General features: G+C 38.8%; 1 protein-coding gene across 2 annotated transcripts in view; it reads right to left on the reverse strand.

The window, feature by feature from the left end:
- Positions 1-7,881: 7,881 nt before the first annotated feature.
- LOC117246329 (polypeptide N-acetylgalactosaminyltransferase 10-like) overlaps positions 7,882-17,666 on the reverse strand; it is a 129,260-nt gene continuing 119,475 nt past the window's right edge. The window contains exons 12-13 of one of the 2 annotated variants that reach the window (XR_013492362.1): positions 11,439-15,453; positions 7,882-11,377 (exon numbers count right to left, since the gene is read on the reverse strand). Coding sequence is in view for 1 of the 2 variants with exons in the window: in XM_033610188.2 (XP_033466079.1) it covers positions 15,289-15,453 (165 nt within the window). In the remaining variant the exon portion in view is untranslated. Of the gene's footprint in view, positions 15,454-17,666 lie in introns of both variants that reach the window. The other variant, XM_033610188.2, reaches the window with a different exon arrangement.

Genomic DNA, 17,666 nt, shown 5'->3' on the forward strand with positions numbered 1-17,666 from the left:
CAAGGTTTGGTTGGTGATGTATTATCTCTCAGACTGGTGTTGTATTATCCTTCACTGACCCAAGACCAAGATAACAAGACTGTGGAGCAGAGGGCTGATAGCTGAGAGAAGGAGGAGGGAGAGGCCACAAGAAACAAACACAATGTAATTTAGTCCATGTTCTCTTGTTTCTTTTTATTATCTTTGTTTGTGCTGTTTCCTCATCTTCTTGTATTATTCAGTCTCACACTGAGGCCGTCTGACTATCCTTCATATTTTGTGCAATGATTACAAATAGCTGTTATGATTATAGTTGGGTATGAGCAAAAAGTTTCCCTCTGCCAGTGAAACAAGACTTGTTTCATTGTTGTCTGTTAAACTGTTGACTTTTTAATAATTTTGCTATAAAAACATTGATTTTTTTTTTCTCTTGTGGTTCAATTCAACCCAGTTTTGCTTTCTCACTGTGGAGCTGCATAGTTCTGTAGGGTCATTGTTATAGGTAGAGGTATAATGACAGTCCACAGTCCCATGTAGTTATATAAGCATGGTGGTGGTGCAACCCTTTATGTTAAGAAAGATACATTAGAGTATTTTAGTTCTTAAGAATATAACAGAATTATATCATAAATTGGTTGTATCTAGGGCAGGTTATGTTTCCTATTAATAAGAGCTTATTTTCATGAGCTGCTCTTCCTCACTTGGCAAATAATGACTCACATATATTCAAACATATCTCACCATGATAAACGGTGACGTCTTTCATTTATATTTAATTTCATGCTGCCTTTAGAAATTGTTTTAGCAGCACATCATGTCTAATAGCCCGCCACCTGTCTGTGTTTGAGATGCAAATCAGTTATCCTAATTTTTAGATATTACAATGTCATGTTTTTTAGGATTTACACAGGCTTTGTATTTTACATTGTTGCCACAGTTTTGTGGAAAAAAAAAAGTTTGTGAAAGCTTTTGGTGTAATTTATAAATGGGAAAACTTTTAGAAAGCTTTCATTGTGGGGCCAAATGTTTGTGATTGAGGGCTGGATTTGACCCATGAGCTGTTATTTTTTCTGCTATTGGTCTTAGGGTTGGGTATCATTCATAACTGAACCGATACGGTACCGGTACCGGTATCTGGAATTCGGTACCGGTACCAAACGGTACCTTATGTCGGTACTTTTTAACCCTATGGGCCCTAGGCCCTTTTGGGGTATTTTTACTGCCTTTACTTTTAAGCTCATATCACAGTCATTATAAAGGCTACATACACATGCTATATCTTTGCCATCATTTCATGTCCTCCTATGTGCCTGTATTTTATATTAATTTTTATATCAATGAAAAAAACAAATCCGTGTGACTAAATTCTTACATTTTTACATGTATCTCACCGTAGCAAGTTGGAAAATGACATATTCTGCCATATATGCAGAGGGGAGACTCACTGGAATCTGGCAATGTAAGAACCATGATGGTGGGACATTCTGTCACTTCACAGCTGTCCAAAACATGTGGTTGATGATTGCCAGTATTTTTTCATTATTGCAAAAAATTCCATTGACTCATTCACAAGTCAAAAATGTGTTTTATCTGAAAGAAACATGCAATATTTACATCTAAGATCATAGAAAAATAGTCAACCAAGTGCAATGATGTCTGTTTCTCAGTTTCAGTTATATACTGGGGGGACATTTTGGCATTGGTGGGGGGGCATGTGTCCCCCTCAATGTATATAGTGACTACGGCCCTGTCAGCATGCATAAATAGGCTACAGTTGTCTGGGTGCGCAAAGGTGAAGTGGCTGGTCTTGTCATACAAAGTTTGATGGAGTGTCAACTGGACAATATGGAGATATTTGCATCTTGAAAGCCGGACTACTAATGTGGATAGACAGGGAGAAACACACACAAGCCTAAGACGTGGTAAGATACGATATTTCTCACTATATGAAGTGACTGATAACAAGATCTGTATAATGGGTTGTAAAGAAATTGGTCAGGTTTTGATTTTGTAGACAATTAATCTGGATTTATAGCATGATGGGATGACAGCACAATGATGTGTGTGGTATCACTGGAAAGCTCTGCTCCTGCACTTTCATATGATACACGTGGCATTTCTGTGCGAGCCTGCATTCGCGAGTAATCCATCCAAAAGTAATGTGTGTGCAAAGCTGTATGAAAGCTCTGTTATACATCATTTTACTGTAAATTTATCAATTTTTTTCGCTGTGAAAACATTGGACTACTGACAAGTGCTTGGCCTTGTCAGTTCTGCCATTTCATGTGATATGCATGGCTTCTCGCTATGATGCACGGTCGCGGAGAAAATCGACAGAGAAGAACAGGTGTGCATTTGGACGCACTATGCGTCGTTCGGACCCATAGTCTAAACTTCTCAGTTTCAACATTTTATTGATAACATTTAGGAACAGTGCTGCACGTTAACTTTTGTTTGCACATTTTTTTTGTTGCCATTGTTGCTGAGTCTGAGGTGCGAGTCATGCGCTCTCACTCTGCCTCCACCTCAGGTACCGAAATTTGGCACCGATTCATTTTAAGTGAATCGGTACTTGGTAGTACCGACGTGAAACAGTACCAAGTACAAAAAGTACCGAGTTTCGGTACCCAACCCTAATTGGTCTACAGTCACATTAGCAGCTCTCTGAGGCTGCACTTTGGCACAGTGAGCTAAATGCTAAATGGTATCAGAATCAGAAATACTTTATTGATCCTCGAGGGGAAATTGTGATTCATTACAGTCGCTCTGATGTAAAGAATACAGAATTATAAGCAATAAGAATAAGAGTATGAAATAGAAGTATGTAAATATAAAGCACTGAAATAAAATTCAGTCAGGAACACTGAAGTCAAAGAAAACATTATTTCCATTTGCAGTATTACATTTGGCGGTATGGCTCTCTTCTGGGGCCTCTGCCTTTCCTCAGGTCTACACAGAAAGCTGCTTCCACGTGCCTACTGTACGTGGAAAGCATAAGGCAGAGAGAGCACAACTCTCTGCCCTTCCATGTGCCTACATGGAAAGCCTAAGGCAGGGAGAACACACCTTTCTGCCCTTCCATGTGCAAATGAGGAAAGCCTGAGGCAGAATAAGCAAACCTCCCTGCCCTTCCATGCGCCTACATGGAAAGCCTAAGACAGGGAGAGCAGCAGCAAAGACCCCCTGGGAACAGAATAGAGCAGCATCAATGACAAACAGAAATTACATTGAATAGTCAGACACAGCATGAAAAGGAGGAGCTGGGGTGGAGGCAGGTTGCAAAGCAGCTTGCAGAGGAAGCAGCAACAGTAGGCAGGCCAGAGTAGTTTGAGCCAATTGGTTGCATAGAAAGGAATCACGTCATCTATCAGCTGACTCTCTTTCATCAATCAGCTGCTCCATGGCTGTTTGAGATCAGCTGATGTAGCTGGGATGTGAGCTGAGCATGACATCGTGTCCTGCCTGAGCTAACGCTATGCTCCATTAAGAAAGAAATGAAAACGTGCATTAAAATAAATATAAAAATATAATGTGCATTATGCTACAGTGTTTAACACTGGTACTTAAGATATTAAAATATTAAAAATAAAATATAAATTGTGACTGTGCTGAGGCTGTAAGGGTGAAATTGAACTACAATATATACATCAATAGAATAAAACAAACACAAGAAATGTGTACAGTTAGGTGCAAGATAAAGTTGTGTGCTGAAGAATATTGCAGTAGTTAAATTATTGCACCCGACAGATAATTATGAATTATAAATGCAGAAGATGAATGAAGTCCAGATGCCAGTCTACTGACTCAGAGCAGCTGGCACTCTGAGGGAGGAGTCGTACAGGTTGATGGCCACAGGCAGGAATGACTTCCTGTGGCACTCTGTGGTGCATCTTGGGGGAATGAGTCTGTCACTGAATGTGCTCCTGTGTTTGAGCAGCACATGGTGGAGGGGGTGGGAGACATCCTCCAAGATGACACGTATCTTAGACAGCATCCTCCTCTCTGACACAGAGTCCAGCTCCACCCCCACTATGTAACTATCAGTTTACTGAGTCTATTGGCTCAATAACCAGTAACCAGGTATAATGCTTGTTCATGATGATAGCTTAAAATGAACTCGTTAACACGTTCAGATTGCTATGATCAAACAAAGTTGTTACGCAAAATCATATTTGACAAGAATGATGAAGTAAATCATGAACAAAAACACCCTCACATTTTGTTTGAAGTGTCCTGGTTTAAGTCCAACAGTGTGGGACCTTTGCTGCACCTCCTCCTCTTCTCCACCCATAACTTTTCTGTCTCTCCATTTAGTTCTCTCCCACGATGGCAGAAAACCAAAAACAGTCTTGGAAAATAAAGCAAAGTGAGTTTCCACACACGGACCTGCAGCTGAATCTGTCAAATGCGCCCTGCCCTCTGAATATGTGACACACTGTCATTGAAACATCTCTCCATTTCGCTGTGTAATTGCAGGGAGCTGCGTGCCGAGAGAGAGAGGAGGAGAGAGGGGGAGGGTATTAGTGAATTATGGGAGACAATTGGATTGCCTTTTTCTTTTTATAATAGTGCTGAGCCCTATAAAGAAACTTAATGGATATCTTCAGTGGAACACTGTGCTAATGTAATAGCGTGATCTCTGTCCCAGTTACAACTCATGAGTCTGAGTGAATGCTGATTATTTGCTAATTAACTGGAAATAAATATGAATGGAAAAACCATTATGCAGAAAAATAACCTTCTGATAACATCACTTTAGTTTGCACACACTGAGAAATGTAAAAGCAGGGTTTCAATAATAATACAATAAATAAAAAAACAAAAAAATACAATTCAATTAGCCTTTTACTGCTAACCTGTTCTTCCTTTACTGTGATCGTCCAATTATGTGATAGCTCCAATAAAAACCTAGGCTTTAAAGTGTTCCCACATTCCACCAAACCAAAATGGTCTCCCTCTCTCAGAGCCGCTGTGACAAGTTGAGCATTACGTGACGTCCCAGGAGAGTCGGAGAAATGGGCCAACTTGCAAAAGCAATATCGTTCCAGCCACAAATAAATCACTGGAACCTGAAAGCTATCAGAGTTAGCGGGTTGCCAGGGGAAATGATTATGGGATTAGCGTTTGGGAAAAGTGTGTTTTTGCACCATCAGTCACAGAAGCGATTAAAGTAATACAAAACCTACAACAAGAAGTGACAAGGGGAGGAAATTAGAAAGCTCTGGGCAGCAGACGTTCACTCCGCAGTTATTTAGAAAGGACGATTGCGGCTGGAATGAGCAGCCTCTCTGTCCACCTGGTGCTCTGTCATCTCCGCTGGATAGGTCGCTGCCTCGCATGTTAGAAAAGTTCCTGGAAATGCTCTGTTGTAAAAGTTAAGATGAGAAAACCAACATGCATTTGGCCAGATTAATGAGATCTGTGAAGTTATCAGCTTATTACACCTTTATTTCTGCGCTCAGTGTGCAGAGGCCTTTACCTTGTGCCACCTAGTTTGATTAAGGCATTTATGAGCTATTTTGTTTGCCTTATGGTGTTATCCAAACACATTTTCAGTGATGTAGAGCTGTTCTGAGTGGACACATTTGAGGGTCTCTCCTCAGAGTACAGTCATCAGTTGTGCTTCATCCAGTAATATCTATCCTGCTTTGTAAGTGTCCACACTGTACAAAACTGTACAACACTTAACTCTGTGTAGCTGTACTCAGGCATTACAGTACTTTGTGTTGAATGATAACAGTGTTCAGATGATTTTGATCAGACTCTCTGGTTTAAAGTTTCAAACCTGTTTGATCTGATGTACCTGTAACAACACTCAACAGTGATGTCACAGGGTCCTGTACCTGAGTACACCTGTAAAACACTGCAGCACGGAGAGAAGTCATAGTATAGAATGACATAAATAAAAAGGCTTATAAAAAAGTCATAGAATACCATGTCTTAAAACATTTGACGAAAAAAAGTCATGTAAAGTATGCCAGAAACACGCCATAAAAATGTCATATAAAAAGCATTTGTATAGATTGTCAATTTTATTTTCGTAAAAAATAGCTTAGTATTTCACAAATAATCATCATAAAAATTTGCCATTGTTTATCAGGCCATAAAAAATGTAATAAAAAATGCCAAAGTAAAGTATGCATGATAAACAATCACAATTTAATATGTCACAAAGAATGTCGGTATAGAATGTCACAAATATGTCACCGTAAAGTATGCTATAAATAAATTCATGGTATAACATTTATTAAAAAAATAAAGTCATAGTATAGTATGTTAGAAGTAAATATAGTATGCATTAAAAAAATCACAATGTAATGTCACAAAGAATGTCATTAAAAAGTCATAAAAATGTCACGAAAAACTTCATAATATAGTATGTCATCTAAAAAAAGTAAAAAATAAAACAAGTTGTAGTATAGTAAAATTATTACATAGTATGTTATGAAAATATAAAAAGTCAAAGTATAATATGAAATAAAAAAATCTGTAATATTACAGTATGGTATAAAATTGTAATAATCGTTAAATATAATTAATAAGTCATAAATAATGTCATAGCATAGGATGTCACAAAAAAACTTATTTCATGATACAGTATGTCATCAAAAATTAATAAGTTATGGTATAGTGTGCCACAAATGTGTCTTTTATGGCAAAAAATGTATTTAATGACAAAAGTCATGAAATGGTATGACACGAAAATGGCATTTAAATGTCATAATATAGCATGCCATAAAATATTCCCTAGTATTTCACAAATAAATGTTTAATGTAATTAAAAAAATGCCAGTGTTAATCATGCCATAAAAATGCAATTTAAAGAAAAAGTCAATATAGTATGTCACAAAAAAATCAAAGTCATAAAACACTGAGAAAGTACTGTCTGCCAAAAAATGCAAAATGTTTTTCTTTTTAAATGAAGTATGCCATAAAAAAGTCAATAAAAATTCATTGTACAATATGCCACAAAAAGTTCATTCAAAAAAATCATAAAAATATCATAATAGTAAGAATAGTATTTTTTTTTTTCCACAGAAAAAAAGCCACTTCTTCATAAGTTCATACCTCAGTAAGGTATGTCATAAAGATGTCATAGTAAATTATAGAATGCCACAAAAAAGTCATGGTATAGTATGGCATGAAAAATGTCATAAAAAGTCATCATATTTTGTGCCTTATACATGACATAGAAAATGTCATTAAAAAGTCATTGTAAAGTATGCCTCAAAAAAATTAATAAAATGTTACAATATAGCATGCCATAAGTATTCATGCCCCTAGTATTTCACAAAAAAAAATAGCATTGCATATCATGCCATAAAAATGTAATTAACAGAAGTAATTAAAAATATGGTATGCCACAAAATTCTTTATTTTTTTTGCCATGAGAAAGTCATAAAAAAGTAATGAAAAAAGTCATAGTATAGTATGTCATTAAAAAATCATAGTCAAAAAGTCATAGGTTTACATGCTGTGAAACATGTCATAATATAGTACATCATATTATCATATCATCATATGTCATAAACATTTTCTTAAGTCTCTCATAAAAAAAGTAATGAAAAAAGTTATAGTATATAATGCCATAATAATATAGTCTGTCATAAAAAAAAAGTCACAAAGTCATAGTATAGTATGTCATAAAACATTATCCTATAATATAGCACGTCATGCCGCTGCTTACTTTAGCATACAACATCCTTGGACAAATGTACATATTGAAAACAAGCTTCACAATGTAACACTATGGGAAATGGTGTTTAAGACTTTTTAATTATTTTAAGTGCCTTAATTATCACTAACTTGTTTTAATAACTACTTTTAGTAATACTTTTAGGACCCTGTGGACGCACTGATTTATCAACTTTTATGTAATTCATCACCACAGACACATTTTCATCCAAATATAGAAACCTTTTTATTTTACAATTTCAGCAAAAATATTATACAATTCCAGTTTAATTGTACAGTTTGTTAAATATCTAAATACACTTTTACAGTTGCAATGTCAGTAGAAAAAAATATTGGATATTTTTTGTATGAGATACAAAATGTACACTTCCCTACACATCACACGTGATAAATTCACACACATGTACACAACATAGTGTGACTGGCCGATGCTGGCCGCTGACATTAAAAACCTTTGCGCTTATAAAATAAAATTTCTTTACACTGCTCACCGAATTTAAGTCTGAAAATTCATACTTAAATAAAAAGTATCTCGATATCACAACAAAAATTGGCAGCACTTTTACAACAGCCTTACTCCATAAACTGTGGAAAAGTATCGTGACTACAATACTCGATCCATATTTCCACGCTGTTAAATGGTTATCAAGGAGATGCTCATGTCGTTGATACATGGTGATAAGAGGTTTTAATACTTTACCACAGTGGATATAAGATGGATTAAAGCACATGTAAAGAGTCACCAATAAGATTCAACCCCAGTTACAGTTTGATGTACTGTAATAAAAACATACTTTACATGTGCAATGGAAAGGTACGTTGTACTCTGATAAGCAAGAAACAAACAGAAAAAAAATCACAACAAACTTCACTTCAAGGGATACAGTTAGCAACATTTTGGGCTATACTTTTGGCAAATTCCCCATAAAGATCATATAAGTTCTGTTTCTGAGCGTAAATTTGAATTAAAATTGAACAGTTGCTTAGCAGTTTGTGTAAAACACAGTAATGGCACAGATGTTCATAAACACTCTGACATCATCTAGTTTGCTCCAAATCCCCTGGATCTGTCACACACAACAGTTCAACATTATCATCATCTGCTCCTGATTATTTAAACAGAATGGCATCACTGTTGTTTCCTGATGAGGCTCGGATAAAGAAAGCTACTCAGACTGAACACTAGCCAACAATATTAAGAGCTTTGCATTTAATTACCAAGGAGGCCGTATTGTTGAAAAGCCAGGAGTGTTGGTTGGAGTGTTGAAGCAGAGCCTGTCAAAAGGCAGGTATTGTGTACGAAATACATCTTATTGGACTTCTGCTTAAAGCCGTATTCACTGACGTCTGTTTGCCACATAGCTGCCAATGCTCACTTTTTTTTCACCAGCTAGTCACAGATTTTGCCCATTTGCTCTTTGGCACCAGGCAGGTAGCACAGAGTAGGTTTATCAGGTTGTATTGGGTGAAAACAGAAAGCTGCCTGCTGATGTTGGAAACAAAACTGAACTTGATAGTAAAAAATGTAAAAATGTGCCATAACACCAAAACTGGGAGCTAAAAGAGGCTTATTGAGCTGCTTCCAATCCGATTGCCAAAAGCCCCATTTCCACTGAGCAGTATGGTACGGCCAGTTCAGTTCGGTATTTTTTTGTCTCCACTGCGAGAAGTTGTGGATGGCACCAATGGAACCATTTCGTACCGTGCCCATTTTTGGTCACTCGTCTGTCTCACTGCAGTCTGTTCTGTTTTTGCGTGCAACCTTGTTCTGGGGACGATAAACGAGGTGCGGACATTCCATCTATGAGGAAATACAGTGAGTGAAAACAACCTCGCCCACGTCTAAGGGTGATGTTTGCGGTGTGAATGCTAAACGGACTTAGGGTCTAGGTACCATGTCTGAAGGGTTACTTTTAGTGGAAATGGGACTCAGTGTCCTGTTTCAGGAAAAAGCACTTGCAAAATACCTGACATGTCAGCAGCAGTTTAAAATGTGAAATATTTTAAATCATCATCACTGTCACTGTCTTTTAGCTACTTTATATGGTATGTGTAATGGCTCTTTTATGCTTAGACACGTATACAGATGCAGATGGAGCCTTCTATCCATACTATGTGTTCATTTTGTTAGTATCTGGGCTCGTTATGGATACGCACAAATGGAGCAGTACCACCGGAGATCGTAGGGGCAGTGTAGCATAGCTCAAGCAAGATATGGCCATAGGACACGATGAAGAAATTTTAACCAAACAGAACGAATGTGTAATAGATCGAAAAAAAAAAATCTTTGTCCACGTGTCGCTATGTATTCAATAGCCTCACAGACCGCCGTCTGCTACGCTGTCTCCGTTAAAAGGTACATTATTAAGACTTCCTTCACCGTCGCCATGTTTGTTGTGAGAAACTTCTGACTCTGCCCTTGGGTCATGTAGTTGATGTCTTTGCTAACTTGAAGGACGTATGGAATTTTGTAGGCACTGACAGTCACAACATTTGGAGTCAACATATCTTCTTTGTACATAAAGTGAGTATAAATCCACCATCATTTTTTATCAAAGGTGGAGCTGATAGGAATCAAGTTCCAGTCAACAAGTTCTTATTTTATGAAACACTGTGGCTACGCTGCACTGTGAGATGAGCATGGCTGGCTCAGGGCAGACCAGATGTAATCAAACTGTTCTGTAGGACAGACATGGGGAAAGAAAAACAAAGAGAAACTTTCAAGATGACTACATCTCTCGAAAGGTACTACAGCAATACAAAAATAACTTTACATTTGAACAAGTGTCTCATTTCAGCCCAAAATGTTGCCCTGTATATTCGTCCCTCTCCACAACTTTCTCCACATGTACAGTGTTCGCATTAAACAGCCTTAACAGTCCTTCACAATAAAGTCACATGATTGAACAGCCCAGATTGCACTACTGATCCGAACAGGACTTTGACACGTCACCCCGATAACAGTGTTTTAAAAAGAAAAAGGAAAAACAGTAGGAAATGTATTGGAATCAGGGTGTAAAGAGGTCAGATGGGTGTTCAGTTTGGTCCTGTAGTGGAAACTTGGCTACAGCAGTGACTCAGTGGTCTGAAGCAGCAATTCCCACTCACCTCTTAACAATCTGACAATGTACAAGTCGCCCAGGCGTGTAGCTGGAAGGTCAGGGGAGGAAAGGACACAGACATCCTGAACTAAATTTAAAACTCTATGCTCTTCTATCAGGAGCGCAACGTCAGGATTTTTCTTCACAGTAAAACAGGTGGAGCGAATCATTCTCTAGTTACATCATTATTATATTAATTGATATATTGAGTAATTGGTAATCGATGGATTTGCAACAGAAATAAATGATATGTGAGGCTGTCAGCTGCAGGACAACTCACAGATTAGAGATACGCACGATGCACAGGCTGCCACATTTATAATTAGTCTACAAAACATGGGAAATTCTACGTATACAGTTTAATTTATTCTTTTTTTTCTTAACGCTTTGTGGCTTTGGCTTTATTTCAATTCAAACTTCTGATGTCTCCTCTGAAGCAGATCAGCTAAAACATGAAGTCAAGCAGACACTTGACAGAAACTGGCTCGACCATGACTACATTTGCTAATTGTAAACTCACAACATCACATTGGCATTTCCAAGTCCATGACAAAGACTTTGCCAACATATTCAAGCTTCTAATCTGAAGGTTACGGAACGGACTGCATTCAAATGACAAATAATTTTTTTTTATTTGTCATTTGAATGCAGTCCGTTCCGGACCTGTTCCAGATCTGTTTTAATGAGTAATTTTTTTCTGTTTTTCAGAGTAATTTTTTTAAATTTCTGTTTTTCGTGGTATTTTTTTTTTTTTGTTTTTCAGGGTAATTTTTTCTGAGTCTGTTTGCTTCCATTATATCGAGCTCTCAAGAAAGGAATGAAAGCGTCTGTTGTTCTATTGCTCTCTTAACTCAGAAAAAAATACTCAGAAAAACGGAAAAAATGACCCCGAAAAACAAACAAAAAATACCACAAAAAACAGAAAAAAAAGACTACGAAAAACAGAAAAAATTACACCCAAAAACAGAAAAATAAAAAAATACTCAGAAAAACAGAAAAAATGACCCCGAAAAACAAACAAAAAATAACACGAATAACAGAAACAAAATTACCACGAAAAACAGAAGAAAATGACTACGAAAAACAGAAAAAATTACACCCAAAAACAGACAAATTAAAAAAAAATTACTCCGAAAAACAGAAAAAATTACAAAATAAAATAGATTTTTTTTTTATTTGTCAAGTGAATGCAATACGCTTCTGTAGAAGGTATCATCTTCATCATGATAAATAATTCAAACACTGTCTGTTCAACTTGGGACTCACTAAAAACAAAGGGTTTCACCTGGGGGCAGTGCCATGCATCCTGCGTCCTAGAGTGTAGCGTGCCTGATGTGTGTTCTTGTCGGCTCACATTGGGTTGTCTTGTTACTCATCAGAAAAGCTAGCAAAACTGAAAAAAAACAACAACAAAAAACAAAACAAAAAAACCCCCCTAAAAACTCTTTATTAATCCAATCTTTGCCGTAAGCCCAAGATTTTTTGTGATGATCAATTTATAAAGATTCTCTTAGATATTTGCTTCTTGTAATTTACTGCTGGCATGGCTGCAACCACGACAAAACTTCCCTACAGTTGGGGAGTCTGTGTGGTGATATCAATGTCGTTTCCTACATCAATAATGTGTGTAATGTGCAAGACCATACAAATTATAGTAAAACATGAACAGTATATTCTTTATGCCTTCATACTTATCAAACATCTAACAAACTCATTGTCTGTATTCAGTTTAATGTGCCTAACTGTCCAAGCTTTAGAAATTAAACTAGCCCATACTTCTTATTCTCATCGAACCAGTTTAATTCAGGATTCTTGTTCTGCATTCATACATGCAGGTTATGATATAAAGTATGAATGTGTATTCAGAGAATGGGCTGAGACAGCACAATCACGGAGCCTGACAAAGAGTGCACTGCTATGTCCCATCTAGGTGAAACCCTGTTTTGGGGGAGTCCCTGTTCAACTTCTTTAGTGTTGTGCCGTGTTTAAGTACCAGTAATATATTTCTTAATTTATAAAATGCAGGATTTGGAAGTTGAGTCAAGTGTCTATTTGGAGGACTTTTTCTTATTATTAGTGCAAGTAATGAAAATCAAAATATCAGCAAAGCTACCTCTATATTTTCCAGCTCTGCAAAATGTATTGCCAAAGTGTCTTGACTGAAAAACTGTCAACAGATGGACATATGATTTGATAATTATAAAATCTGCACATTCAGTTCAGATTTAATTGGCGGTTTATCTTTCTTGCTTTTACATATTTGTGTACCACACAATCTGACTTGCACAGACAAATGTAAATTTAGCAAACTAATATGTGCAAGCTAGCCTAATCTATGACTTAAAAGTATCCTGACTGAGGTATTTTGAAAGTATGACTTTGTGTTTTGGTCTACAGCTAAAATCTAACAGAGCATGAAACATGGAATTTAGGGATTAAAATGGCACAAACTGTACTGTACATTGCTCTGCTTCACAAAATCGGATTAGAGACTGGGTGCAGGCGACAGACCAGAACATCACGTTGAGCAGTAATCTAAATCATCATCGTTTCAACCACAGGATCAAATCAAAGAACGTTTCATTAAAAACAGAAAGAAAATCAAAAGGGTTTAAAAAGGTGGCAAACAACAGTTCCCTTTCCCATAAAAGTACTTTGGATCGAACAGGTGGGAGAAACAGCACAACAGCATCATGTCGTTAAAATAGAACGGAGGTCTTCTTAGGGCTAGAGTTAACTTTTCAAGGCAGGAGTAAAATATGGTGGAAAAAAGTCTCTTTAGCTCTATTCACAGCCAGCAGTTACATGTGTGTTTAGAAAGCCATAGGAGTCACGAAGCCAGTGGTGCCTTCAATGTCCTGCACCAGAGTCAAAGGCAATTCATCTTCAATTCAAATGAGATTCTCTTTTGATGTAAAGATGAATTGTCCTCTCTGCTGATGTAGACATTTTAGACCACAGACACACACACATTCTGAAAATACACACACCTACATCTAGTCCTCTTCCAACAAGGCACGAAGATTTCATTCAAGTTTATCATTACACAAGTGCTTTATGCATTTTAAACCCACATTCATCTCAATCCCAGAGCTACCTCAGCGAGCCTATCCACAGTAATTCTCCCATTCGTCTCTCCTGCTCACACTGTACGCTAAAGTGATGTGTCAGCTCGGCAGCCGGCCAATCGGGCGGCCCTGCTGTGAATCAGCGGGCCTGCCAGTCACATAGCTAGTCATCCAGCCAGGCAGGCGTCCGTTTACAGTCCTGCCTGCTGCTTTGTGCCGCGACGTGACCCCGCGCTCAGCCGTCTGTGACGGGGTCGTTTCAGCGACTGATCGGCGGAGTCGGGTGGGGAGCAGCAAAGGGCGCACAGACAGCAGGGGGAGACTCTAAGAGGGGTGACAGCAGCTCCCACCCCCACCATCACCACCACAAACAACAAACAAGCCCTTGGCCAGCAAGAGCTGGCCCGCACTAACCCTGGCGTTGGATAGCACTCGCCTCTGAGGAATAAAAGAAGAACGTGGCACAGTGACAAACCTGCAGACGACTCATCGATAAATCCAACGAAGACAGTACAGAAAAGAAGAAAAAGGAGCGAGGGGCATTAGAAAGGTCGTCGTCTCTTTCTCTCACGCTTTCTTTGTCCACCTCCACTTTCTACCTTCAAAGCAGCTCTGCCCACATTGGCCACAGAGAAGAGGAGAGCGGACCAGGAGAAAATACAAGCCGAGGGGGGCAGGGGACACGAGGGTGGATGAGGGAGGGAACAGAGGGTGGATGAGGGTTGTAAAGGAGAATCAATTCACCAGGTGATTTTCAGAGTGGTTCTGCCTGGCTTCACCCAGGCGTCAGGATGACTTTGGCTCAGCAGGAGCCCCCCCCCAGGGAGGTTGTCAGAGCTGGAGAGACATAAGGGGATTTGAGAGCGAGTATGGAGAAGGTGGGCAAAGGTGCAGTCATGCAGGCAGATAGAGACGGACGTGCAGGCAGAGGCGGATCAGGAGAGACAGAAGGGGGAAAGAGATGGAGACAGAGGATAAAGGTACATAGACAGAGAGGGGAAGTAGAGAAAAAAACTGTGAGGGAACAGGTAAGGGGAAAGAAAGGCAAAAAAGGCAGAGAACAATTTAAATAGACAAAAGGAATGAGAAAAGAGAGGAATGTCACATAACCAATCAACAGCAAAACCAGGAAGTGAGACAGACCCACTGCCAGAGTGGCGCCATGACAGAACAAATACATCTCACACACAAAATCACTTTTAAACACAAACCCATCAATCAGAGCTCAACTCAAGTCTTTCGTCTCGCCGATGTGTTTAACCAACTTCCCCCACGGTGTCCCATCCTGCCTCTGTCTGAGCACCCTAAAGAGAAACAGCTGTCACCTTGGTGCCAGGTAAACGGGGAGCCAGAGTAAATGTAAAACCCCATTTCAGAGCAGCAGCAGCAGCAGCAGCAGCAGCAGATCCACATCTGAGCGCGTCAGGAGTGGATGCTGCAGGGCCTCAGTGAGCGCCCCGGTTGAAGTGTTCCAGCACGGTGGCGTTGGTTTTCTCAAACAGCCACTGCTGGCTGGGGGAGGAGGGGTTACATGTGTTCATGAAGACTCGCCGCTCGCTCGGGTTGCTGTCGATACAGCTGTTACTGACGGTGTGATACAGACTTTTATCCTGGAGGAAAGAGGAGGGAGAAACAGGAAGGATTGTTGAGAGAAAAGAATTAAGATTAGAGTTTAAGCCCCCTTAAAAAAATAGCTTTTCCATTTTACGAAGCATACAGTAACTGTAGTTGAAAGGTTGTTGCAGGTTGTGGTAACGCTAGCAATTTATTCCATCACCTCAGCAGAGAACGTGTTGGAATACCAAGAGTGTATGCAATTATGGTCATTGAATTCAAGGCCGTCAGGAGCGCCAGTGAAGCCAAAGGGTCAAACATCATCAGCATATGCTTGAGGCATTGCATGTCATGGAAAAGCAAGCGATTGAGTGACATTACAAACACAATAGCAATCCATCTTTGCAAGGACATGGTCTCGCAACAGACAGTCAAGAAAGAGGAGTTCAAAGCAGTGATTACAACACCAGAGTTAATATAACACTTAATATTAGGCTTGTGTTTTACTTGTGCAGTAGAATATTTCAGAAACGCATCTTTGGATACTTGAATACTTTAATGATATGGGTTTACAGTGGCTTATCCTACAGTCGGGCGTACATAAAATACAAGAACGTTTTAATGTCATCATGTATTACTGAAGGCTTCGATCCCTGTGTTTATACGACAATCTAAAAATGCTTAAAGTTAAAGTTGTTGGCATGTCAGGTTTTTTTTGGGTTATGTTTTACTACATTACACTTTGCACAATAAAAAATGTTTATGTTCTGCAACTGTTTCATACTAACTCCTCCATATATTGTTTTGTTTTGTGGGGCAACGCAAACCCTGTAATAATCAAGGACTAGGGCTGCCCCCTAATAGTCGACCAAACGTTAGGCAACCAGAAAGGTCTTTAGTTGGCACTCTTTCATTGGTCGCCTAGTTGCAGAAAAAAGCAAACTCCAACTCTATCAGGAGCTGCGCCTTATCAAAATAAATCAAAACCTATATAACATGTGGGAATTTAATTTGAAAGGACAGACACAGGAAGAGGCCATGCTCAACAGTCAGACAGGAGTCATGTTAAGTTGATCATGTTAGTGCAGGGCTACTCAGAGCTTTACATCTATCCCACGGATGATAGACCTACACACTTATAAACAGCTCCTGGAGGAAGATCAGCTCTGCACTCAGGATTTCAGGTAAACAGGCTATGATACAGTGCTTGTTAAGGTTGCTTAGCAACCTCAGACGCAACCTGCCGCCACACACTTGAAAGCTGGCACAAAAAAGGCACAAGAATAGCTCCCAGCGCCGGACCTCATGTTCTCCAGACATGGCATGTGTACGACCTCTAATTTCCAGGGCTGGTACCTGCGGTTATTCCACAGGCTAGTTAATAACATGTCGGGCAGGAAATCCAAAGTGTGGGATCATTTTGAGAAGGTGAAGGACGAACCCAAGGTGATATGTAAACTCATCTTCATTGGTCGACTACAAACATGACGTATCATCTGAAACATGGAAGTAGCTACATGCCCATTAGCCCACAGCGTCATTAACAGGCGGCTCGCTCAGTGTGTGACGTGCACTTGGAAATAAAATATAGGCCTATATTAATGAAGGTTCATTAGTACGGTTTTGTATTTCTCTGTAATGTAGCACAGTGTTAACAATGTTACTGATACTATTCTTTCTCACACCTTCAACTCAAACCATTGTGTTGCCCCGCCCAAAATATATAGTTTCATAATTAAATTAATATCATATTGGTCGACTAGGAAAATTCTTAGTCGAGGGCAGCCCTATTAAAGACTTCACATACGCTATGCTTTTATATTTATATACCAGAAAACCACCAGTGTCAAAAACAAAAAACAAAAAATGATGTATAACCAATTGATAAATGTTTGTAAATTATTATGAGATGTATTCGTTCTGTTATTCATCAAATGTATTTGTCAAAAACTGTTTTGTACATTTTGCTGTATTAACCACCAGCTTGATGTTTTCTTTTGCTTCCATGTGTTTACTGCTGTGAATAAGCTTGTTTGTGTCATCGCATTAAATCCTCGAAAAAATATAAACACGGCCTCGTCTATGGCATGTTTTTGTATTAACTGAGCTTAAATGCATAAAAACAGCATAATGACGTCCTTTGAATATCCATCAGCTTCGGGGCAGATTCTGTTTAAAAGTGCAAAACTTTATGAAATGATTAGGAAGCCCTTAAGTGATTTATTCTTTAAGCGGTTTTGTTGTTAGTGTTGTTTTATACAGAAAAAGA

This window comes from Epinephelus lanceolatus, chromosome 11, assembly GCF_041903045.1.
Source record: "Epinephelus lanceolatus isolate andai-2023 chromosome 11, ASM4190304v1, whole genome shotgun sequence".
Lineage (NCBI taxonomy): Eukaryota > Metazoa > Chordata > Actinopteri > Perciformes > Serranidae > Epinephelus > Epinephelus lanceolatus.